Genomic DNA, 24,438 nt, shown 5'->3' with positions numbered 1-24,438 from the left:
ATATATCTATATATCTATATATATATATATTCATATATATCTTAATATTATATACTATATATATATATGTCTATATTTCTATATCTATATACTGTATTATATTATATATTCTATATATATGTATACATCCATATCTCTATCTATATATTCTCTTCTATATGATATCTATATTCTATATCTCTATCTCTCTCTCCTATTCTCCCTATCTTTATCTATTTCTATATCTCTATATATACATATATGTTCTCTCTATCTTTTATTCTCTCTTTATATCTATTTGTTTCTCTATTTCTGTGTTATATTCTATATATATATCTATATATATATATCTTTCTCTATATATCTGTATATCTATCTCTATTTCTTTATTCTATCTTCTATATATCTATATATATATCATCTCTATCTCTCTCTATATGTCTATATCTATACATATATATATCTATATGTAGAACTATATAACAGTATAAATATATATATGATACAATAAAGTAATGAGATATATTGAACATATAAAACATATATAAGAGATCATAAATACATATAAATATATATAATACATATATATAAACATAAACATATAATACAATACAATATGTATATATGTATATATATATGTATTATATATGTATATATATATATATATATGTATATATATACATATATGATATATGAGATGTTCAGAGTTCAAGTCCGGGCTCTGTCTGGGCCGTTCAAGGACATTCACAGAGTTCTCCCTAAGCTACTCATGCGTAATTTTGGTCGTGTGCTTAGGATCGATGTCCTGTTGGAAGGAGAAACGTCGGCACAGTCTGAGGTCCAGAGCGCTCTGGAGCAGGTTTTCATTCAGAATCTCCCTGTACTTTTCTCCATTCAGCTTTCCGTCAACCCTGACTAGTCTCCCAGTCCCTGCCACTGAAAAAACAAAACACAGCATGATGCTGCCACCACCATGCTTCACCGTTGGGATGGTATTGCACAGGTGATGAGCAGTGCATGGTTTCCTCCAGACGTGACGTTTAGAATTGAGGCCAAACAGGCCACTCTGCCATACAGCGCAGATCCATGGAGTGCTGTAGTGATGGTTGTCCTTCTGGAAGGTTCTCCCATCTCCAGAGGATCTCTGGAGCTCAGTTAGAGTGACCATCGGGTTCTTGGTCACCTCACTTACCAAGGCCCTTCTCCCCGATTGCTCAGTTTGGACGGGAAGCCAGTTCTAGGAAGAGTCTTAGTTGTTCCAAACTTCTTCCATGTCAGAATGATGGAGGCCACTGTGTTCTTGGGAACCTTTAATGCAGCAGACATTTTTTTGTAGCCTTCCCCAGCTCTGTGCCTCGACACAATCCTGTCTCTGAGCTCCACAGGCTTCCTTTGACCTCCTGGTTTTGTTTTTCCACAAAAATACATTATGAACTTTGGGAGCTTACATAGAAAGCTGTGTGTCTTTACAAATCATGTCCAATCAATTTACCACAGGTGGATTCCAAACAAGGTGTAGGAACATCTCAACGATGATAAATAGAGATTGGATGCTCCTGAGCTTCATTTCAAGTGTCACAGCAAAGGGTGTGAATACTTATGTACATGTGATATTTTATTTTTAATACATTTAAATTGTATTGTGTGTAGAATGTTGAGAGAAAAAAATGAATTTAATGCATTTGGAATAAGGCTGTAACATAACAAAATGTGGAAAAAGTGAAGGGGTATGAATACTTTTCAGATGCACTATAGATGCAAAAATCACAAAAAATATGGCACTCTCAATTAATATGCCTTTTATTTTAATGGTATAGTCCCGTTAGAACTAAAAACTAATTCAGACACGTCTCGGCCTCAAACATTCGTCAGGGAGTCAAACAGATCACAAGGAATAAGTGGCCATTTTATAGTGTGATTCAACCTAAAAGGAATCTTCCACTTGGAAAAGGTGTTGTGACCCTGTGATCTAGAGGGCGTGTAGGCAAATAAAAAAAACAGTAGATTTAGGCCCACAAAACACACCAAAAGCTGAATTACAGGGCAACATAGTAAATACAGACGATGGCAATAGTTACAGAACACAAACCAAATATTTGTTTACTTAAACTAATACATGTTTACAAAAAAAGCAGTAAAATATAGCTCTTTTAGGCCTGGGTGTTTAGCCCGTAATTTGTAAAAAGCTTCCTGTTGATTAAGTTTCATTTGTCTGTCACCTTTTGGTATGGAAGATGGGATGTGGTCAATGCCAATGTAAAGTAGATGGGTTACTGTTATGGAAGTCCAGATAATGTCTTGCCATGGTGTAGTTTACATTTCCTGTGCGAATGACATATTTGTGTTCTGCCAGCCTCTCAAATTCCTATTTATTATCCTACATTTCTTTGTAGTAAAGTTAGTCTGTCCTGGTGTTTAGTAGGGGTGTACGCTTTCTGTAGGGCAGTGTCTCTATATCCCCGTTCCTGAAAGTGTGACACCATTTCCTTAGATTTGGCCTCAAACTAATTTCCCTGATCACAAATTCTCCGAACTCATTGGAACTGGCCATAAGGCATATTCTCTCTGAGCCTCCTGGGATGGAAGCTCCTGGCATATAGTATAGTGTTTCTGTCTGTTGGTTTTCCTAAATATAGATGTATATCAGTTAAATGTGCCAGGAATTTTTAACTGGAGAAAGCTGCCCAACTTGGAGCCTGAATCGTGCTAAATTTAGTTTATCCCATCGTTCAATTATTTATTTGATGAGATTATAATTGAGGATGTTTTAAAACTGCTCTTGTTTCACCAGAAAGAGGACAGAGATGATGGAAAGTATTAAGGTCTATACATCCACATCCAGCTCTGTGACCCATGCTCGGGTCCTGCTCATTGGACCAGTTGGAGCTGGAAAGTCCAGCTTCTTCAATTCTATCAACTCTGTATTCAGAGGCCACGTCAGCAACCAGGCCAGCGCTGGCTGCTTGACCACCAGCCTCACCACACAGGTTAGTGTTAGCTACTGCTGCAACAATCCGTGCAAAAAAAAAGGTTATTGCATATCTTGATAGCGATATATTTAAGCAACAGCTCACGACAGGCCGTGGTATATGGTCATTATATCACAGTTAAGGGGCGTGGTTCGGCCCGACGCGAAGCGGATATAACTGTGATATAATGACCATATATCACGGTCTGAAGTGAGCTATTGCTTTTATAAAACGGTTACCAAGTGTGTCAATATGAAAGAAATATACACACTCCAATTTAAATAGTTTTTATTATTAAATAATGATGTTCAAAATAAAATAGTCCCTCCGTTACCTTCTGCACAAAACATAGTGCGAGGTGTGTTCTGTTCGTTTCATTTTTTTTCCATTTGGTCTACCTGCTCTTCACGTAGCTCTGCATGTCGTCTTTTTGGGGCTTTTTTCTCTGGAGATAGGCACTGATCAATCCACTCCTCCATAGTAAAGCTTTGTAAGTTTGTTTCTTAACGGATGTAATTTAACAGCTGTAACGGTTGTAGCTTTTTCTCAGACGCGGAGGGATACTGACTTGTTGTGAAAGTAACTGCAATTCTACCCGTGATATACACTCATTATACCACGGCTAAGAACCAATCAGATTGCTTGATTTGACATGTCCGTTTTATAAATCCTAATATAGCATATTTTCTGGTGATTCAATAAATCAATGTTGACATGCATGCACATAAATACAGAGTAATAAGATTAAGACAATTGTTTCTGAGTTTGATTTTCTGAGCAATTTAATTTAGTATGTTATTGAATTTAGACGCAAATGTGTACCACGATATCTTGATATATGATTTCATCACGATACAATTTCATTGAATGACGATAAATTATCATATTGACTTATCGCCCAGCCCTAACACAAAATGCCATTAAATTTTATAGCGACGTTGATGTTGCCCAGACGAAAAATCTTACTGACTTTTCCTCTAGCACAATCATGCGGTTCACATCTGTGGTTTTCAGTGAAATTCTCAACAACTATTGGATAAACTGCCATGGACTTGTGTACATTTATGTCCCCCTCAAGTTGATAAGATGAATTTTAGTAATGAATAAATACCGCAGCCCGCTGTGACTGCCGGTGCTGGGGCTTGTTCTGGCTGAGCTCAAGTCTCTTCGGCCGTTGCCGGGGGATCCGTCTGACGGGGGCGGCTGCCGAATGCCAGCTCGGCCGACCTCTCTCCTCCCCTGGGGGACTGCTCTCCTGGCTGCGCGGCCACCGGGAAGATGAGACAAATATGCGGTTTTCTAGTTTCTTCCACTTTGGATTTAGTCCAATAAAAAAACGAATGTAACGTTACACGGATTAACATTAGTGCCCCAAACACAGATGGATCAGCGCAGCGCCCCTGAAATTCAAGGTGTTTTTTTTTTCTTTCTGTGTGTCTACTTTGCGCTTTCACATTTTCTCCTTCGCTCCGTTTTGTGAAGGGCAGGGCTTCGTATGCACGTGCGCACACACCTACAGTCAGAGCGGAGGAAAAGAGAGGAGAGAACTAAATAGAATCCGCACTACTAGCTGCATTTACTGACACTAGTGACAGCAACCTTTTCAAAAAGGCAGATTGAATGAGTCTTTGGTTGTCTACAAATTACAATTTGTGTCATGAATGATTTTCACCATCCATTACTTGTTACCTGACAGTTTCGCACCTACTCAGTGAAAGCTGGACAAGCAGGAAAATCTCTGCCAATCACCTTGTGTGATACCATGGGATTGGAGGAAAACATGGGGGCGGGGCTTGACATGGATGACATCATCAGCATTCTCAAAGGTCATCTGCTAGACAGTTATCAGGTACAGCTTGTCGTTAAATTCAGCAGGATAATAAAACACATGATGATGCACTTATTTTGTTGTGGTTTTGTTCTGTAACTCAAACTGAGCTTTTCGTTCACCTGTATGACTCAGTTCAACCCCTCGGCTCCTCTGCTTTCAGAGGCCAGCGGCTACCGCAAGTCTCCTGGGCTCAAGGACAAGATCCACTGCGTGGTCTACGTCATTGATGCCTGCAAAGTCTCCATCATGCCCACAAAGCTGGAGCAGAAGCTGGAAGCTATCCGCAGAAAGGTCAACTTAATGGGTCAGTGTATATGAGTCCCACATCATTTTAGTGTTATAACTGCATCCCTCATACCACAATAAAATATTATCTATTTAAGTCATGAACTATACAAAATAAGACTAATTTTGTTCTGTATAACAGTATACATTCATATATATGCTACATGTATGATACACATATTGATACCTACGTTGTTAATATTCACAAACCATAAAATAGTAGCATAGTAACTATAGAAACTAGAATGCACAAACCTCCACAAAGGCTAATGGTAATCACATTTCCCTAATCGTGTGTTTATGAGATTTAACTGGTAATGTGGAAACAACATGGACGCTACAAAGAAGATGTGTTGCATTTTATTGCTCAGTGTGTAAACTACACGTTAAGAGCTGTTTTCGAGTTGTTGTACCAATTTGAGCGTTCACATGAATTTTCCCAGTAGTGTTGTTATTTTTCAGATTATTCCGACAGCATGTGAATGCAGCACAAATGCCCGAGCAATGTTTTCTTTTTTACACTACTTTTTGGGATAGAACAGCCGTAGAATGACAGGCAAGTGGGGGAGAGAGGGGATGACGTGCAGCAAAGGGCCGTAGGTCAGCTTCAAACCTGGGGCAAAAGTGTGTGTAGTCGCCCCGTAAATCGGATCCGCTCCAAAATGTAATTTGTAGAAACGTGTGTCTTCAGTTTACTTTATTTTATTTTTAGAAATTGTTTTGTTTGTTTGTTTCCAGGGATTCCTCAGCTGGTCCTGATGACTCAAGTGGATGAAGTGTGCCCTTTGGTTTCACAGGACATTAGGAACATTTATAGAAGCGGCTACATCAAGAAAATGGTGAGATCAACTTTAAATTGTAATTTTATTCTGATGAAAAAAGTGTAAATTTTGGCCCTGTTTGTAAATTTTGGATACTTAGTTTTGGCCTTGAGGGAAGAATATAAGACACACAGTCAATTTAAATCATCCCATTTTCATTTCATTTAGCTTTTGTTGTCTTTTTCAGTTCTGCTCTTGTGTTTTTGTCTCATTATTTTTTATATTTTACTTTCTCCTAACAGTGTTTTATTAATTTAATACTACTTAAGCAGTAAAGTCGCAGGTATACACCAATAAAGTTCTTGTTGAATTATAATGGGCAGTCATAACCTACACAAATACAAAACACGTTCAACTTTTTCACTGTCGGAAAAAACATGTGATTTAACCTAAATTAATGCAATTCTTTGTCTCGTTTTGTCAAAGTATAAACAGACTGGGGAGAACTGATAATGATAGTTACATTTGAGTAGTACGTTCTGTGAGTTACCACAAAGTGTATAAATAAACAAAACAACATGTTATCTAACAATCCTCTGAAAGAGTGTAAGAGTGTAAATGGCCTTAACTGATCACACATTTTAGCATAGTCTGACAATATATCTGAAATCAAGCTTTCACACAATGTAAACAAATCCATGAAGCTGAAACTGTGCTCCAAATAAACAGTAAAAAACGTCAGCTTTCCAATGTCCGACATTATGTTGGGGAATGCCAATCTGTGAAGATCAACTAACATTTCATTTTATGCAAGTTATTAGAAACGGAGCAGTACTTGAAGCTCATTTCTGCCAATCAATCTAATGGCTTGTTTAATAAACTTTACTGACTCTCACAAAGTCATAATTTTAAGATAGTGTTTGGAATTCCTCACTCCTTTTTTGCCTCTAACATAGCAAAGCTCTACACATCACTTTCTTAATACAAACTAGCTTCCACGGCCTCAATAAACTGAAACCTTACCATCATTCACCAAACACAAAATTGACTCCTACATTAATTCTTGTCATTTTAGATCCCTGCATTCAAATGAACAAACTACACAACCCACTTTACACCGAGGTGTAGGGATTGCTGCCGTCTATACATGGCACTGTGAACATGATCAGAGGCTGTCGGTACAGAACATCGTGTCCTGATCATCCTGTAGCTGTCAAAGCTCAAAACTCACATTATCACATTCACAGAGGTACAGTGGGAAAGTTCAACAGAAAAAGTAGAATAGAAGGACAAAACCAGACTTATTAAAACAATACAAAAGAATACACGTCCATATTTTTCTATCATCAGCATTTTCTCTGCCTGACTCATGCATGTCTGATGCAAAAAAAGCCTATTTTAATTTCCCTTGAAGCTACAGTATGTAATCCAGACGGCACAAACAACATTAGTGTTGCAGTATTTGTTTTAAAATAATTTTGTATTATTATTATAATATAATGTGTGTTCTGGTGTCTTTTTTAGCAGACACTAAAACTGAACAAAAATTAATTACATTTAAATTTTAAAAAAGTAATAGGGCCAAAATCCCACAAAGAAAATCTTATTTGGAACATAATAACACGTAGTATACTTCTTAGAAGAGCGATATTTAAAAAATGTAAACCTAAACATGACAATTAAGACTATGTAGCTCTTATTTTGACACAAACTGTGGATAGATGATGCATTTAGATGTTTTTTCTCTGACATGTAAAATATTACGCTGGTTGCTTGATGGGACAGCTACAGTCCATATTTGAAACTTTAAAAGGCCATTACTTATATACAACCAGCTCACATCTTGTTGCTGACTGGCCCACAAGATTCATTTAATCATTCAAGGGGGACGCAATGTTAATTTAGTTTTTTTTCTAGGTGGGGTTCATCAGACTTATTAAAGAGTATATGTTAATTTCATCCTCAATCTAAATATATAAAATTAAAAGCACAACGTTTTCTTATTTTCAAGGATGCTAAATCAATGTCTGACTTTCACAATGATTGCAAAAGCAAACAACATTTCAATGTGTTTTTCAGTTGTTATTTTTCCCTTGCCCTCTCCCTTCAACTCCAACCTGTTTCACCCAGATCACAGCAGTGCTTTCATTTCAACCCTCACTGCACATTGGGGCAGGATTACCAGCAGAGAGAGAGAGAAGTTCAGCATATGTGCGTCACCCATAGTGGGGATGTTGCCTGTAAAACAGACTGCTGTGTCACACGGCTACATAGTCAGCATAGCTCCCTGTTTTTAGACGGCTCACCCCCCCCCCCCCCAAAACCCCCCACCCCCCCCACCTGCAGCAGCTCTCTGCTCCACAGATATCAGCTGGAGCTGCTGAGTCAGAGCAGGATCTGTTTGAGCTTCCTAAACTCACAGCCGTAGATGATGTGCTGAAAATAAAATTAACATTGTCTAGCTTACGTCACCTTTAACTTTGTTTAACATACATTACATTAAAAATCTAAAGATTTAGTCATGAAAGGCGCAGTTATTGTTATTGTTATTAATATTATTACTATTATTATTATTATCATCACTCTTTAATATGCATGACAGGAATTGATCACATAGTATAACTGGAAGGCTACAGGTCATTTTATTTGACTAAACCAATCTGCAAAAAAACATTTCTTATCCTTAAAATAACACACAGGCCTCATGTTCTCAGTCTTTCTGACGGTCTGGCTTCAGCCGTGATACATCTATGCAAGTTATTTTAGTAAACATTACACATATTTATGAATACATTTCAACTGTTTTTGGTTACAGGACAGTTAAATCATCTGTTTTGGTATTTGTACACACTCAGATAACAACCTATAGATAGTGTTTGCTGTCAAGCCATCAACAGTACAATAACTTTTAATGACACCCAGTCATGACCTCAAGGCCGCAGCAGGTTTGTATTTTTGATTTGGGGTTAGGGTTAAGTCAAGTAACAAATAACTAGGCATTTCCAACTGTAACATTAACTGATGTGTCAGACTTCTCGAACATTACATGTTTCTGTTTGGGAACATTACGTTTTCCTATCGGTTTTAGATCTCCTAGCCTTCCCTTCATGTCTCCATTCAAACAGCAGCTCAATATCTCCCAGTCTTTCTACTGGGATAAAAACTAGTTTGCTGACACCGCAGAATCTTGGCATGGCCACAAGGTCATAAAGATAGCTGTGACTCCTTGTTGTGGGCTGTTATTACGTCTGATCAGTCAGAGGCTGCTAGCCATAACAGCCCTGATAAAGACGTGCTGAATGACAAACGACCGACTAGAAACAACCTGCAAACTTCTTTTTTGTTTATATGGCTTTGAGAAGTTTTACTGAGTAAGCACACTCCTGACACCTCCACTATCATAATCTTTAATCACAAGAGAGAAAGGTGAGGAGAGTTACTCCTACTGATGTGATTGTATATGTTATACATAAAGAAAAGGTCCTTCAGTTCCCATGAATCCTGCATAAAGGTTAAATAAAGTGGTGGTGGTAAAAACATGTAGATGATTGAGATGGCTTACCACGTAAAGACCAGACTGATGTGATCTGCAGGATTCCTGAGGGGCTCACAGGACATGAATCACAATCTGTGGTTGCTTTGATGACAACAGGGAGGTGGAGGTGGACGTGGGGCACGTCGAAAGGCATTGAAATGACAGCAGAGAGGAGCACAGAAAGCCCAGTTTTAATGTCAGATAGCAGCAAGATGATCAATAAACAGGGATCATGGGGAAATCAGACAGGTTGAAGTAAATAACGGGAACACCCAAAGTCTGCGGATTGCGATTACAACATGGGAAATATACAAGCGTAAAGAAGAAACCATGTATGAGAAGTAGTCTTTCTGAGTGAACTTTCACTAAGCTCCATTTCCTTTCATTCACAGTAAGAGCTGTAACCCTCTGTCAAACAAGCCGAAGAAACAAACATGAACACAGGCACACAGACACAGACACACACACACACACATGCACACACACACACACACACACACACACACACACACACACACACATGCACACACACACACACACACACACACACACAGTTTCAGCAATCACCACCATCAATTACATACGAATATTCTGATTCACATTCAGTTATTAAAATCTACTGAGTGATAACAATGATTGTGTGTCCCTGTGGAGGAAGGAAACTTAAGAGTGGCCACAGGTTGACCTCTGCTGTCAGCTAGCAGGTGAGCATCTACAGCTTCAAACACAAGACTAAAGCTCCCTCTAGTGGATAAATTAAGTAGAAACATTAAATACACACATTACAAGTGTTATTGCCTTTGAATGTTTACAAACATCTCTCTCTCTCTCTCTCTCTCTCTCTCTCTCTCTCTCTCTCTCTCTCTCTCTCTCTCTCTCTCTCTCTCTCTCTCTCTCTCTCTCTCTCTCTTCATGAATCTATGAGGCCTTCTGATAGGCTACACCTAAAAGTACCTTGAAGCTGTCTTCAGATCCCACACTCACACAAGATGATTGGGAATATAAATCTTAATGCAATGGCCCGCTCTGTAGTAGAGACTTGACCCCTGCTCATCTAGCTCCGTTAATCTAACAAATATTTAGTTGTTTCATTAACTTTTTTTCTGACACCATTTTCTGACCTAATGCACCTTTAACATCTAAAATGTGCTCTTAAAATACACATAATTCTTTAAATGTTCACTGCTGGCTCCTCCTTCTAGAAAATAAGCAATCATCTACAGGTGTAAAGGGGAGTTACTGCACATTTAAAGCTTCACAAAAGGTAGACTTATTGCAAGGCTTTTGTATTTGAATGCATTATTATTATTCGCCACAGAGTCTGACAGTTTAGGTTTCACTTTCTTTTCCTCAAAAAGAGAACCGTCTGTTTGTTTTCTCCAGTCTGTGCTTTAGCTGTTGTTATTCGCCACGTCTACTCGCAGCGGTCATCATGCAGATTGAACCAGGAAAACTGAGGTAATATTTTTGACACGTCGTTAAGTTATGTAGGTAGACTTAGCAAAGTTTAGTTTCACAAAGGTTGGATGAATTACCGTACTGTATCCACTGTGTGGTCTGTATCCACAGGCCACCAGCTTTGTAAACTTTCTAAAGCAGGGGCGCCCAAAAGGTAGATCGATCTCGAGTGTAGTGCGGGCAGATCGCGCACCGTTAAAACAAAAAATATATATTCCCCCAACGGAACCCTGAAATTCAAGTGTTTCGTTTCTTTCTTGCCTTGCACATTCACATTCCCTCCTCCTCTCTGTTTCGCTCCCGCACACATCTACAGAAAGGAGAGGAGTGATCTACGCACCAGCACAAACCTCAGACCACAAACAGGTCGCACAAACGGGTAGATCATTTGGATCTGGTCATTTTAAAAGTAGCTCACAAGCCAAAAAAGTGTGGGCACCCCTGTTCTAAAGCATCAGTTAGCTATAGTAACGTCAGCTAAGTGACTTAGTGTGTTCAAGATGTAATACGATAAGTGTAAAACCTTTAAACAAGACCATCCAAGTTCATTTCTGTTGCTATGCTTTATCCCTGCTCTTACTCTGATGCATGTGATTGTTTTCTTTATCAGGTCGAGCGGCTTTGCATTTGGAACTCCAGTTCCTTCACCCATTCCTGCTGCAGTCTCTGCAGCAAGCGGCCTAGAAGGTGACTTTGCTACATACGTCAGTTCAAAAGAGAAAAAGAAGATTACACCTATGTATACATTCCCAGGTAAGCTACTGAACAGTTTCACACCAAAAAAGGATGATGCACAACTGTGTTCCAGTTTTCCAAATGGTAAAACCATGCATAAAAACCCTTCAAGCAAGTACCACAATCACTTACTGGTGTCTAAAAGTAAAAACTTGTCTTCCCAAAACTCCTATCAAGACAGAAAAAGTAAGAACAGCCTTCTTTTCAACATTGTGCATCAAAGTGACCTCAGTATGCTTCTCAGTATGATACAACCTCTTCAGTTTCCAGCACAACACTGTACTGCAACAAAGTTGGACAACTGTTATTGTTATCCCTGTTTTTTACCACCTTACTTTTGCACACCCCTACGTCTCACTGCCCTACTTACTACAGTAGGTAATCAGCCTGCTGTGTCTCTACATGTGACATCAAACTTGAGAGAGTCAAAGGTTTAGTACCTCTGGATATTCATTTACAATATATGAACTGAGATTTCTCATCATTAAGAAAAAGCTTGAATATCGTGAACAGAAGAGTCTCTAGTGTCTGCATTAAGTGTGTACCTGCACTAGTTTTAAATGTTGTACAATCTTTGGTTGAAAAGTTAAGATCATTTTGAGTAAATGCATTAAGGCACTGCATTACTGCATGTGCAATCATAATACAGTTACCAGCAAAGATATCAACAAAGAAGAAACACTAACTTCAACTAGATGGAGCTCCTCAACTCTTAAACTCTCCTCAGCAGGTCAACCTAAGCTGGAGTCTCAATGGAGAGACATGGAGTGGACAGAAGAGTGAGTAAAGCTTTGACATTCAAGTCAAGTTTGCAACTATTTTAATTATTAGCATTCAAAGTAATTTATTTTAAGCACTATCAACATGTTACCTTTATTTCTTCAAATCATTTATATACATATACTCCTCCTTTTGTTTTTCTTATTCAAATTATTCTGAACTGCAAGTATCTTAAATTCTAATCTAGGCAAAAGACGAGCCTGATGAAGACTGTCAGCTCCTACAGACCGAGCTGTCACGATGTGACTCAGGCTCGGGTTCTCCTCCTGGGTCCGGTCGGTTCTGGAAAATCCAGCTTAATCAGTTCAGTCCAGTCTGTGTTTAATGGAAGAGTCACCAACCGGGCCATGGTGGGTTCCTCTTCGACCAGCTTCACCAAGAAGGTACAAGTGGAACACTAACTGAGTGCAATAAATAAAACTATTGACATTTGTTTTGGAGGGAGGTGGGAACAAAATAAGCTGACATTCATTGTTGGGTTTCTAAAAATGGGGAGATACTAAACCTAGAGTAGGCCTTTGGGCAAGACTACTGGAATCAAAAGGGTATCTGGGCAATTTATCGACAAAAAGGAAAAACACCCAAACACCGCTTTCACTTTCCCAGTGCTCTATCACGTTGAGAAAGACTGTCTGTGATCAGTCATTTCCATGTAAAATAAAATGTATGCCTCTACTCCTCGGACACACTTAAATTCAAGACCAGTTTCAAGTGTATTTGTTAAATACCATCTCATACAACATTAATTCAAAGTTTGACATCTTAACTCAATGTCCCCTTACTAGCTTTTCTCAAGCTTTCAATCTCAAGGTCTTTGTCAGTGAATAGAGTTGGCCATGACAACTCCACATGTTTCAGATATTTTTTCAGGTCAAACCTGGACTCTCGCGCTCAATTCACAGTTAATTATTGAATGACAACAAAATAACGATTCAATTAATTTATAGATACAAACAGACAAGAAACACGCACACAAAAAGCCACATTAAAGCGCCACTGATCAAGAATGTCTCAAGATTGTTCATCAAAAGACAGCAAACCTCTAATCAGCAGATTGGCTGTTCCCATGCTTTAGCGTCCATCAAATTAATTATCTTCTTGTGTGTGTCAGCTGCAGTCCTTCAACATCCATGGTGAGAAGGGAGAGGATCCTACTGGACTGGTGCTGTGTGATATTATGGGCCTTGGGGATGGAGAGATGACCGGACTGACCCTCCATGACATCCTGTCTGTCATTAAAGGTCATGTACCTGAGGGACACAAAGTAAGCAGAATCAATATTTATGTTGTTGTTTTTAGCTACGCTGGCAGCTTTACCTATTGACGGCGGTCAAGACTGAAATATCTCAACAACCACCAGATGGATTAACACAAAACGTTGTACACATTCATGTGTCCCAGAGGATGCATCTGACCTTTCCTCTAGTGCCAGCATGAGCTTAACATTTGTGGTTTTGAGTTAGAGTGTGGCTCGGGCACCATATTTCTGTCCCAACACGATTCTGGGAGAGGAGGAACCAAGCACGACCCGAACCCAACAGGCATTCTGTTTTTTAGAACACAGACCGTAGGTCCATCATTTACATTTATTTTCACTAAAAACGACTTGAAGCACCATGTCAAGTGGGCCGAACCCAACCCGAACATCATTTGTAAATATTTGTCCGAACCCGGCCCGACAGGATATCCACTAGTGCAGGGGTCGGGAACCTTTTTGGCTGGGAAAGCCATAAAAAGCCAAATATTTTTAAATGCATTTCCTTGAGAGCCATATATTTAATAAAATTGAGTTTTAAGTATATCACGTCTCTGAGCCCCGGGACAAACTGACGGGACTGACGACAAATGGAGCTCCTGCGATGCGGTTAAATTAGTTAGATTAGTGGGCAGGATGCAGAGAAGATGCAGCTGACTGTGTATCACTGCATCATACACCAGGAAGTGATGTGTTGTAAAGCCCTGGAGATGGAACATGTAATAAGCACCGTAACACAGACGGGAAACTTTATAAGAGACCATTTAAGTCTTTTCCTGAGGAGATGCATTCTGAACATGGCGGTGTGATGGCTCAGTCGAGTGCTGAATAGATTTTTTGAGTTGCGTGAGAAAATCTGCCAGTTTTTGGAAGCAAAGGGAAAGACACCACAGATCTCTGGGACAAAAAGTGGCGATGTGAGCTGGCCTTTATGTGCGACATAATGAAGCATCTCACTGTTAAACCTCCAGCTTCAGGGCCGTGTGATCACAGACATGTATGATGCAGTGACAGCGTTCCAAGCCAAGCTGCCTGTGGGAGACTCTGATGCAGCAAGGAAACGTTGCTCACTACGTGTTTCCAAACACTGACAAACCATCTCCACTGCTGTGTTCCCGACTGGCATGAACTGCTCAGCAATCTGTTTGCAGTTGACGTGGAAACAGCACATGTGAACATCCAAATGGAGCTGATTGACCTCCAGTGTAACGACACACTCAAGGCAAAGTGTGACTCTGTGGGCGCTGCAGTTTCCAAGCTTCACCCCCGAAACGATGCCTTAATTTTGGCCCCCTCTGTGATTGAGTTTGACACCCCTGGTCTACTCCTTACTTTGCGCAGTTTGCCCTCAGCTGTTTCGCGAAGGGCAGGGCTCCATACACACACGCACACACAAACGTGCGCACACAGTTACAGTCAGAGACAGAGCGTAGGAAAGGAGAGGGGAGAACTAAAACAAAATCCGCTGTTAAATGTTTTACTTTAAAATTACACAGTATAATTATTTATTACTTGTTAATCATGTGAAAAAATGTCAGCTCAAAATTGTCTGCGAGCCATATCGCGTCATCGAAAGAGCCATATATGGCTCGTGAGCCATAGGTTCCCGACCCCTGCGCTAGTGGATGGATTGCCATGAAATTTAGTGTAGATGTTTATATTCCACTCAAGATAAATTGAAATAACTTTATTGATCCTCTTTCATTTCATCTGGCACCATCAATCAGGTCAAACTTTTTTATTTTTAATACATTACTTTTGATTTGACTTATGACAAAATACCTGCAACACCATCAGCCTCAGCTGTGCTTTCTGTTTGGTGATAATTGCTAACACATAACATGGTTGTTTTTTTTCAAAATGTAATCTCTTAATTTCTCTCTTCCAGTTTCTCCCAGATCAGCCAGTGAGGTCTGAGACTGCGGGCTTTGTGAAGAGGCCAAGCCTGAAAGACAAGATCCATTGTGTGGCCTTTGTGGTGGACGCCTCTAAAATCCTGACCTACCCTAAAGGCCTCAGCACCACCTTCAGGCAGCTCCGAAAGCACATCAGTGACCTGGGTAAGAAAAGGACAAACAAGCAGTCAAACACAAAGACATTTTCACACACAGAGCGTCCCATGGCAGACAAAATGGGCTTTGACTTTTGAAACCAAAGTCAAAGAACTGTACTTCTGTCAATCGTTCAGTTTCTGCCTTAATCTGGATGCTGTTTTAATGATTTTGAATTTGTTTTTTGATTCACACATTTATCCACCATATTGCTTTGAGGTTTCACTGATCTTTGTTTATTTTTGTTGGATTTTGCTGTGGTTAGAATCGCAGAGGGACTGATGTGATCACAACTTTGGGCTTTGAAACTTTCTTTAGAGATCAACTGAACTAAAGCACTGTTTTAAATCGTAACTGTCAGTCATTTATTTCTCTGTATTGTAACAAATAAAAACTTTTTGTTGCAGTGGAACCTTAATGACAGCATCGTACTGTGTCTGCTAGATGTTCACCAGGTGGCTCTGCTGACCCACGTGGACGCAATTTGTCCAGAAACGGCCAAAGATGTCACCCAGGTTTACAAGAGCCACTACATTCAGGACATGGTAGGTTGAATTAAGCCATCTGCAGTTAGAGAAATGTTCATGTACTGTAATTCTACAATCCAGACTCAGAAGCATTTCTTCTATAATGTCTGTAAAAATAAAAATAAGTGCAATAACCCAATTACCATGAATGTATTGCATGATACAGATTTATTAGCGCTCAAGATATTACAGATACAGCTTTAAGATTTTTTTTATTTTTCCAAAAATGAGTTTTGAATATGTATATCTAGGGTGTCTTGTAACCTTTTAATGTCAGTCGGACTGCTTCTTTATGTGGTCTACAATATGACGCAAAGTACTCCATTTGTGTGGATAGTATATATATGAATATACATCAACAATATACAGACTGCTTGCAGCATAAAATACAAAATGTCATTCATTACAGAGCAAAGTGAGGTCATTATCAAATTACAAGACAATCAAAGTTTAGAGTCACATGACTCACAAATAGCATATGATTATTGGAGAGATTATTTTCGACCGGCCGTACCAACCATGAGTTTGTTTGGAGTGGTAAAACAAATTGCAAAACAAATTACACTCTTTAACTATCTGAATTATGTGTCTAGACTTTATTTTAATATTTCTCTATGCTTAAAATGGTCAAAAATTAGGAACTACACGGTACTGAATCAGATTATTTTCATTCTGGATTCCTTTTGTCTGGATTATTTTCAAACTAAAAGAGTACTTTACTTTCTGTGAGAGGTGAGAATAACTCTTGACAAACCACACTGTTTAAAACAATTAATTATTTATATTAACCAGCTGAGGGAACTGAACACTGATGGTGGTAAAATCTTACAGTCATGTGTTTGTTTGTGTGTGTGTGTGTGTTTGTAGATGAGTAAAGCTGGAGCTCTGTTGGGTATGTCCACCTCCTACATTGTCCCGGTGAAGAACTACTCTTCAGAGCTGGATCTGAACGTGAACACTGATGTGCTGTTGCTTAGTGCTGTCGACCACATCCTGCAGTATACTGACCTGTATTTCCAGGACAATACACCACAACCCACAGGGCCAAAGATAGAATAAAAACATTTCTGAGCATTTGAAATATGTCTTTCAAACAATATTTAGAAAGTCATCGGTCGCAATGATTTTTGGTTTAATATCAACAGTTAAGGAGCAACCTTAAGTAAGGGATTTTGTGTGTGGGATTTTAATTTGTCTGGATTTAGCGACTCAGAGTGGTCATTTCAAAGCTACAGTATAGTCACATAAAATGCCACATAGTCGATTTGAACTATCTTGTAAATATATTACACTCTCCATAATGTTTTTTTTTTTTTTTACAAAATAGTAATGGACAAAATGATCTATCTATCTATCTATCTATCTATCTATCTATCTATCTATCTATCTATATGATATAATAAAATCACAAATGTGTGATATTTTTATTTGTTTATTTTGTTGTTTTTATTTTATTTTATTCTTTATATCAAGGGCCTCATGCCCACATAGGTGTAGCACATACGGTAGGTGGGGTGTTATTAAGTTTGCTGCATGCAACAATTTCCCCGTGCTTCCTTTCTTTCTTGAAATTTACAAGTAGTCCTAAACCCTGTTCACAATAGCACCATGGCTGGACAATGAACTGTGAGGTTCAATGACTTTATTTTAGATCACGTGATTTGCTCCCACTCAGACAGCTACCTCAGGCCCTTTAGCAGGTATAACTAAAGGTGAACATCCTTCCTTATTACATACAGTACAATTATATAATGTACAATATGCTCTGTCCATCTCTGTGACTGTTACATTTTATAGCATCTCCTGTTACTTTATTTCAAACCATACCACACAGTACACTGCTTTAATTGGAGACAAAGTCTATTTTGAAGGCCACATTTTTCTAGTCCGCAGACTTTCCCTTTCACGTCTGAAAGAATTGCCTGTCATCTGTACAGTAATAACTACTGTTGCTGGGATTCATCCTCAACTATCTAGAAGATAAGGAGGTAAGGTTGAACATTATAAAGAGTTTCCTATGTTGTCAAATTGTTATATAAATAAGCCAGTCGGATAGTATATGTAAAGCTTTATTTATTTTTGTGACTTGATTCCGATTCAAACAAGCTATTATATCGTGTGTTATTCCGAAAACTGGAATAAGAGAATTTATAGCCTACCCCACCCACATACTGGCGGGCTCTTGATTTTTACCTGACTTGAGGAAGGATTAAACCAACATATCTAACGGTTGATCAATGTAATCCAGTGCCATATATGTTATTAATAGACCTACCATATAAGATTTGGACCCTGAGTTTCTCAAGGGAGACTGTCCCTGTAGTTAGTTCACTGTAAGTCGCTCTGGATAAGACCTGTAATGTGATGTAATGGGCCTTTAGTGAAAATGTATTGTTTGATATGGATAAATCTTCGCCGTATTTTGTCATTTTACGAAGCAGAAAATAATGTTGAAAACTAGATCCTGCTCAACAGGTAGCATTTACCAGGGAGGGGGGGTAATCGAGTAAACGGAGTGATGCGAAGCAAAACGAGGCGATACGGAAAGAGACGAAGTGACAGACAAACAATTGAGAATTGAGAGATAGTTAGATATAGTTAGTATTAGTCCGAATACAAGATAAAACTGCACATGTTATTGTGACCAGCCTAAGGATAAGGATATACAGGACTGTCTCAGAAAATTAGAATATTGTGATAAAGTTCTTTATTTTCTGTAATGCAATTTAAAAAAACAAAAATGTCATGCATTCTGGATTCATTACAAATCAACTGAAATATTGCAAGCCTTTTATTATTTTAATATTGCTGATTATGGCTTACAGCTTAAGAAAACTCAAAAATCCTATCTCAAAAAATTAGAATAGTTCCTCAGACCAAGTAAAAAAAAAGATTTATAACAGCAAAACAAAATCAAACATTTGAAAATGTCCATTAATGCACTCAGTACTTGGTTGGGAATCCTTTTGCACGGATTACTGCATCAATGCGGCGTGGCATGGAGGCAATCAGCCTGTGGCATTGCTGAGGTGTTATGGATGCCCAGGATGCTTCAATAGCGGCCTTTAGCTCATTAGCATTGTTGGGTCTGGTGTCTTTCAGCTTCTTCTTCACAATACCCCACATATTCTCTATGGGGTTCAGGTCAGGGGAATTGGCAGGCCAATCGAGGACAGTAATGCCATGGTCAGTACACCAGTTACTGGTGGTTTTGGCACTGTGGGCAGGTGCCAGATCATGCTGGAAAATGAATTCCTCATCTCCATAGAGCTTTTCAGCAGACGGAAGCATGTAGTGCTCTAAAATCTCTTGGTACACAGCTGCATTTACTCTGGGCTTGATGAAACACAGTGGACCAACACCAGCAGCTGACATGGCTCCCCAAACCATCGCTGACTGTGGGAACTTCACACTGGATTTCAAGCAACTTGGATTTTGCTCCTCTCCAGCCTTTCTCCAGACTCTGGCGCCTTGACTTCCAAATGAAATACAAAACTTGCTTTCGTCTGAAAAGAGGACTTTGGACTACTCTGCAACTGTCCAGTGCTTCTTTTCCATAGCCCAAGTCAGACGCTTCTTCCGTTGTCTTGAGTTCAGAAGTGGCTTGACCATGGGAATACGGCTATTGTAGCCCATTTCCCGGACACGTCTGTGAACAGTGGCTTTTGATACCTGGACTCCAGCTTCAGTCCACTGTCTTTGAAGCTCCTCCAAATTCTGGAAGCGACTCTTCTTCACAATGCTGTTAAGGCTGCGGTCATCTCTCTTGGTTGTGCAGCGTTTCCTGCCACATTTCCCCCTTCCAACAGACTTTTTGTGGATGTGCTTTGAAACTGCACTCTGTGAACAGCTTGCTCTTTGAGACATTTCTTTTTGTGTCTTACCCTCCTGATGGAGGGTGTCAATGATGGTCCTCTGGACAGCAGTCAGATCAGCAGTCTTCCCCATACTTGTGATTTAGTTTACTGAACCAAGCTGAGTGTTTTTCAAGGCTCAGGAAACCCTTGCAGGTGTTTCGAGTTAGACGATTCAAGTGATTCGTTGAACACCCTACTAGTATACTTTTTCATGATATTCTAATATTTAGAGATAGGATATTTGAGTTTTCTTAAGCTGTATGCCATAATCAGCAATATTAAAATAATAAAAGGCTTGCAATATTTCAGTTGATTTGTAATGAATCCAGAATGTATGACATTTTTTTAATTGCATTACAGAAAATAAAGAACTTTATCACAATATTCTAATTTTCTGAGACAGTCCTGTATATGGGGCAATAATCATGCTGTCTAGCGGAGGTGCGAATGCGCAAAGCTAAAACATTTTTTTAAATCAAGTTAAAAATAAATATAAATAAATAAAAACAAATTTTGAGACCCTCCTGCATTACCTTTGCGGTACTCACAGTATTTAGGAAGTTAACTCTCATTTTAATTTTAGTTTGTCATGTTATTGTTTGAATTGTTTTATTGCTGTTTATAAAGTTTTTTTAGAATGTAGTTTTGTGATTATTTTATCAATTATTTTATTTTATTGGTATTTATTTCTTTATCTTCTGTAATCAGCATTGGTTGATTAGGATGAAGGACTGTAATTTTCATGATTTTACAAACAAATCTGACCTTTTAACATTGGGTGCAACCTGGATAATACCAATTAACCAAACTAGTCTACATATCCTGCATTGTTAATGCATATGTGTTTCTTTTTATATTTAGACACCAACGTGAGTCAAAGGTTCATTCAGCATCCTTTCAACGCTCAGCAGACCAGCTGTCCACTATGAACACCATGCTGACCACGAGCCAGCAGAAAACTATCTGCTCCCAGCGGGGAAGAGTCAAACTCCAGCTGCTGTACAAGGCCAGCATCCATGGTTTCACCGGCGCAGCCTTCCACGAACAATGTGACACCCGTTGTCCCACAGTGTCCGTGGGCTATAACGCTTCCGGTTATGTGTTTGGAGGCTACACCACACAACCTTTCAGTCAGTCTGGAGAGTTTGTGCGTGATGACCTGGCCTTTCTTTTCACCTTCAGTGGAGAAAAGCTCCTCAAATATCCAGTCACCAGTCCCGCTAATGCAGTGAAAATGATGGGTAACTGTGGTCCATATTTTGGAGAAGCGTTGGTTTTTTTCAATGGAAGCAATGTAGTGCATAGTAATCCAGGCAATCATTACAACTTCAATGCTGCAGAAATGCATGGCAACGACCTCAATCTGACGGAGTGTGAAGTCTATCAAGTGGAGGGTGAGTACACGATAAAAAAAACGTATTTTGATGCTTTATTGTATTTCATGAAGTGTCTATATATCCTTACCAAGTTTAGCCCTTTAGTATTTGATTCCCTCTTATTGCTGTCCATTAATGTTCAGCTGTGCATCAAGATTGTGGATAGGGACGTGGAACGTCAACTCTCTGTCGGGGATGTAAAGTCAAATTTATTTATATTAAAACATTAAAACAACATAAGCTGACCAATGTGCTTTACAAACATTGGTAGAATACAGCAGGTTTACAGAGCAGAGAACAAAACAACATGCATATACCCAGACAGAGATCAAAATTAAATCAAAGAGTAATACAAATACTATTATAAATACAACCATTATAAAAAGGTGTTTAACACCATCACTCCCCCGGTGCTCCGAGCTCCCAGTCCTGGCAGCTGCCGAAGGACATCAGAGGGAAAAGCAGAAAACATTTTCTCCATAAAATATGATCCAGATACACCAAAATCAACTTAGTGCCATAAAGTCTTAATCACATCTCGTAGGAGATTGTACAACCCGCTCACCAAGGATAGAATATAGTGAATACATAGTGAAAGAACAGGCGTAGGCGCAGAGAGAGACTGACAAGACACCGTTCTCAGTGTAGCAACATTTTGAAGCTGTTATTTTAAGGTTAAATAGTTATATAATGTTGTTTTATTGATCTTGAAAAGTCATCAAAAAAAAAAGTTCTAACAAATGTCACCAGGCGGACTCTGTACTTAAGGTAGTGTTGTTGAACTTTCATCGGGCTACGTTATTTAACCAATTACGGTATTTCATCTGCATAAGTCAACCCAAACAACAGGCAATAAAAACCATATATAAGTATAATTAAATATGGCATGAAATATTAATGACGACATGTTTTGTTAATGTGTCAAGTAAAACCATCACAAAGAACTTGTATAGTTGAGTAACATTTTTTATATAATTTGAGATTGTTTTTGCTCTTCAGAAACCACAGAACTTGAAAGGCCATGGAGGACTATAAACTGGGAATCTGAGTAAGATTGTTTCCATCCTGCACATAATATTATATGCTTTATTATTGTACAATATACTATAATATATACAGTATGACATAAATTGATGATCTGAAAAAATAGCTCAGTGTGTAATATATTATAGATGTAATAATGAATGTGTTCCAAATACCATGACGTGTAATGCCGCTTATGCTTGACTGGGCATAATATACCAGCTTTTTCAAATTATAATACACCCAGTGGCTACGCAAAATATTATGCAATGGGATTGTTTGCCGTGCTTACTGTGCTGTACTGTCTTTAACTTTACAATTCTTGACAAATCCTCATAAATTTACCCGCAACTATCACAGAGGTCAACTGGCTGTACACACAATAACAACCAGCTAAAACAACTAAACCCTTTTTCTTGTTTCTACAGGAAGAAGAATGAGCTAATGGAGAGTATTAAGATCTACAAACCCACAGTCAGCTCTGTGACCCATGCTCGGGTCCTGCTCATTGGACCAGTTGGAGCTGGAAAGTCCAGCTTCTTCAATTCTATCAACTCTGTATTCAGAGGCCACGTCACCGGCCAGGCCATCGCTGGCTGCTCTACCACCAGCGTCACCACACAGGTTAGTTCCTGCCTCTTAAGGAATTCCATTTGTGGTGATTGATTTCAAAATGAAAATCCCCGTCCCCATTGTTTGATTTGTTACTCCATCTCTTTGTTCTCGACAGTTTCACACCTACCCAGTGAAAGCTGGACGAGAAGGAACACCTCTGCCAATCACCTTGTGTGATACCATGGGATTGGAGGAAAGTATGGGGGCGGGGCTTGACATAGATGACATCAGCAGCATCCTCAAAGGTCATCTGCCAGATCGTTATCAGGTACAGCTTTTTGTTACATTGAGCAGGATATTGAATGTATGAAACATTGATCTGGCTGAAGTCGACTCAAACTGTCACGCCTTTCCCCTCAACTGTATGACTCAGTTCAACCCCTCGGCTCCTCTGCTTTCGGAGGCCAGCGGCTACCGCAAGTCTCCCGAACTCAAGGACAAGATCCACTGCGTGGTCTACGTCATTGATGCCTGCAAGGTCTCCATCATGGCCACAAAGCTGGAGGAAAAGCTGAATGCTATCCGCAGAAAGGTCAACTTAATGGGTCAGTGAGAATTACTCCCACTTCATTATAATGAAGACATACTGTATGCACAAAATATCAGTATATATTAAGGGGTTTAATTAAGTCAACTTAAAAAATATATATAGTTGGTTTATATCACTGGATTTCTTTAATTTCTGTGAAGAAAAATCTAAATTAAATTGTAGAAATTGTTTTTAGGATATAAACCTTTTTTTTAATCTCACAGGATAAGGGCACATTGAAGATCTGAACACAAGCTTCTACATTCACAGGGCCCTCCCTCACTGCTAAACAGTAGAAAAGTAAGCAGTTAATACAGAGCTAATAGATTAATGGCCAAGCGTCAGCGAGAAGAAAACACAAAATGTGTTGAAAAAGATTACTAAGCATATGTATGATTGTTAATATCATATCATATGATATTAAAAGTTGCTAAAGAATAACAGAAAAACTCATCTCAATATTCACAGGAAATAACCTGTTCAAAATTTATCCAAATCATTCGTTTTACACAAACTTTCTACGGTGCTTGCGTTCACTATTTGGGTTAATTGGACCGTTTATCAGTTGTTCTGTACTATCATTGCTATGCATTGAAAATAACATGAAATATCCCAAAAAAAAACATGTCACAGGGGTCATCTGATTTCTCAATGATAGAAAAGGGGTCCCTTACGGAAAAAGGTTGGGAACCAGTCATGGCCACAGGCTTAGGGAAGGTGGAGACTGAAGTGAGAACTTTGCTTTCTTTTAATTGCTACGGTCAGCTGCATGCGCATCTGTAGATGTCCATCGCATGTACTCTACAATTCCTCTAACGATCCACAATGAATTGCGCCGTATTTTATGTATGCTGAAATTAGTCATGAGACGA

At 39.0% G+C, this 24,438-nt stretch overlaps 3 protein-coding genes and 1 long non-coding RNA gene across 9 annotated transcripts in view; 3 read left to right on the top strand and 1 right to left on the bottom strand.

The window, feature by feature from the left end:
- The first annotated feature begins 2,754 nt into the window (after positions 1 to 2,754).
- Positions 2,755 to 6,418, top strand: LOC115007443 (interferon-induced protein 44-like). Its single transcript, XM_029430313.1, has 4 exons — positions 2,755 to 2,966; positions 4,645 to 4,797; positions 4,912 to 5,083; positions 5,803 to 6,418. The coding sequence occupies exons 1-4, from the start codon at positions 2,784 to 2,786 to the stop codon at positions 5,949 to 5,951; spliced, it is 657 nt and encodes a 218-aa protein (XP_029286173.1). The 5' UTR covers positions 2,755 to 2,783; the 3' UTR covers positions 5,952 to 6,418.
- Positions 6,419 to 8,220: 1,802 nt separating this feature from the next.
- Positions 8,221 to 11,133, bottom strand: LOC115007444 (uncharacterized). Its single transcript, XR_003832182.1, has 3 exons — positions 10,896 to 11,133; positions 9,388 to 9,462; positions 8,221 to 8,261 (listed from the first exon to the last, which is right to left on the bottom strand). It is a non-coding gene; the product is annotated as an uncharacterized LOC115007444 (long non-coding RNA).
- Positions 10,577 to 17,445, top strand: LOC115007441 (interferon-induced protein 44-like). Of its 6 annotated transcripts, none has more exons than XM_029430308.1 (8): positions 10,577 to 10,818; positions 11,429 to 11,505; positions 12,203 to 12,332; positions 12,521 to 12,716; positions 13,445 to 13,597; positions 15,477 to 15,648; positions 16,084 to 16,184; positions 17,034 to 17,445. In XM_029430308.1, exons 1-8 carry the CDS (start codon positions 10,793 to 10,795, stop codon positions 17,223 to 17,225), a joined length of 1,047 nt encoding a protein of 348 aa, XP_029286168.1. In that variant the 5' UTR covers positions 10,577 to 10,792; the 3' UTR covers positions 17,226 to 17,445. The 6 variants fall into 6 exon arrangements, with proteins under 6 accessions (XP_029286168.1, XP_029286167.1, XP_029286171.1 ...); XM_029430307.1 differs by having other exon boundaries at positions 10,578 to 10,818; positions 11,429 to 11,571; XM_029430311.1 differs by having other exon boundaries at positions 10,579 to 10,818; positions 12,281 to 12,332.
- Positions 17,446 to 18,084: 639 nt separating this feature from the next.
- The window catches only part of LOC115006834 (interferon-induced protein 44-like), an 8,110-nt gene continuing 1,756 nt past the window's right edge, over positions 18,085 to 24,438 (top strand). The window contains exons 1-6 of the mRNA XM_029429379.1: positions 18,085 to 18,154; positions 20,885 to 21,439; positions 22,418 to 22,447; positions 22,851 to 23,046; positions 23,153 to 23,305; positions 23,411 to 23,582. Coding sequence (XP_029285239.1) covers positions 20,949 to 21,439; positions 22,418 to 22,447; positions 22,851 to 23,046; positions 23,153 to 23,305; positions 23,411 to 23,582 — 1,042 coding nt within the window. The 5' untranslated portion in view covers positions 18,085 to 18,154; positions 20,885 to 20,948. The remainder of the gene's footprint in view (positions 18,155 to 20,884; positions 21,440 to 22,417; positions 22,448 to 22,850; positions 23,047 to 23,152; positions 23,306 to 23,410; positions 23,583 to 24,438) is intronic.

Source organism: Cottoperca gobio, chromosome 4 (genome assembly GCF_900634415.1).
Source record: "Cottoperca gobio chromosome 4, fCotGob3.1, whole genome shotgun sequence".
NCBI classification, from domain to species: domain Eukaryota; kingdom Metazoa; phylum Chordata; class Actinopteri; order Perciformes; family Bovichtidae; genus Cottoperca; species Cottoperca gobio.
Note: the sequence above shows the minus strand (reverse complement) of the source record. Positions and strands in the feature narration are given on the sequence as shown.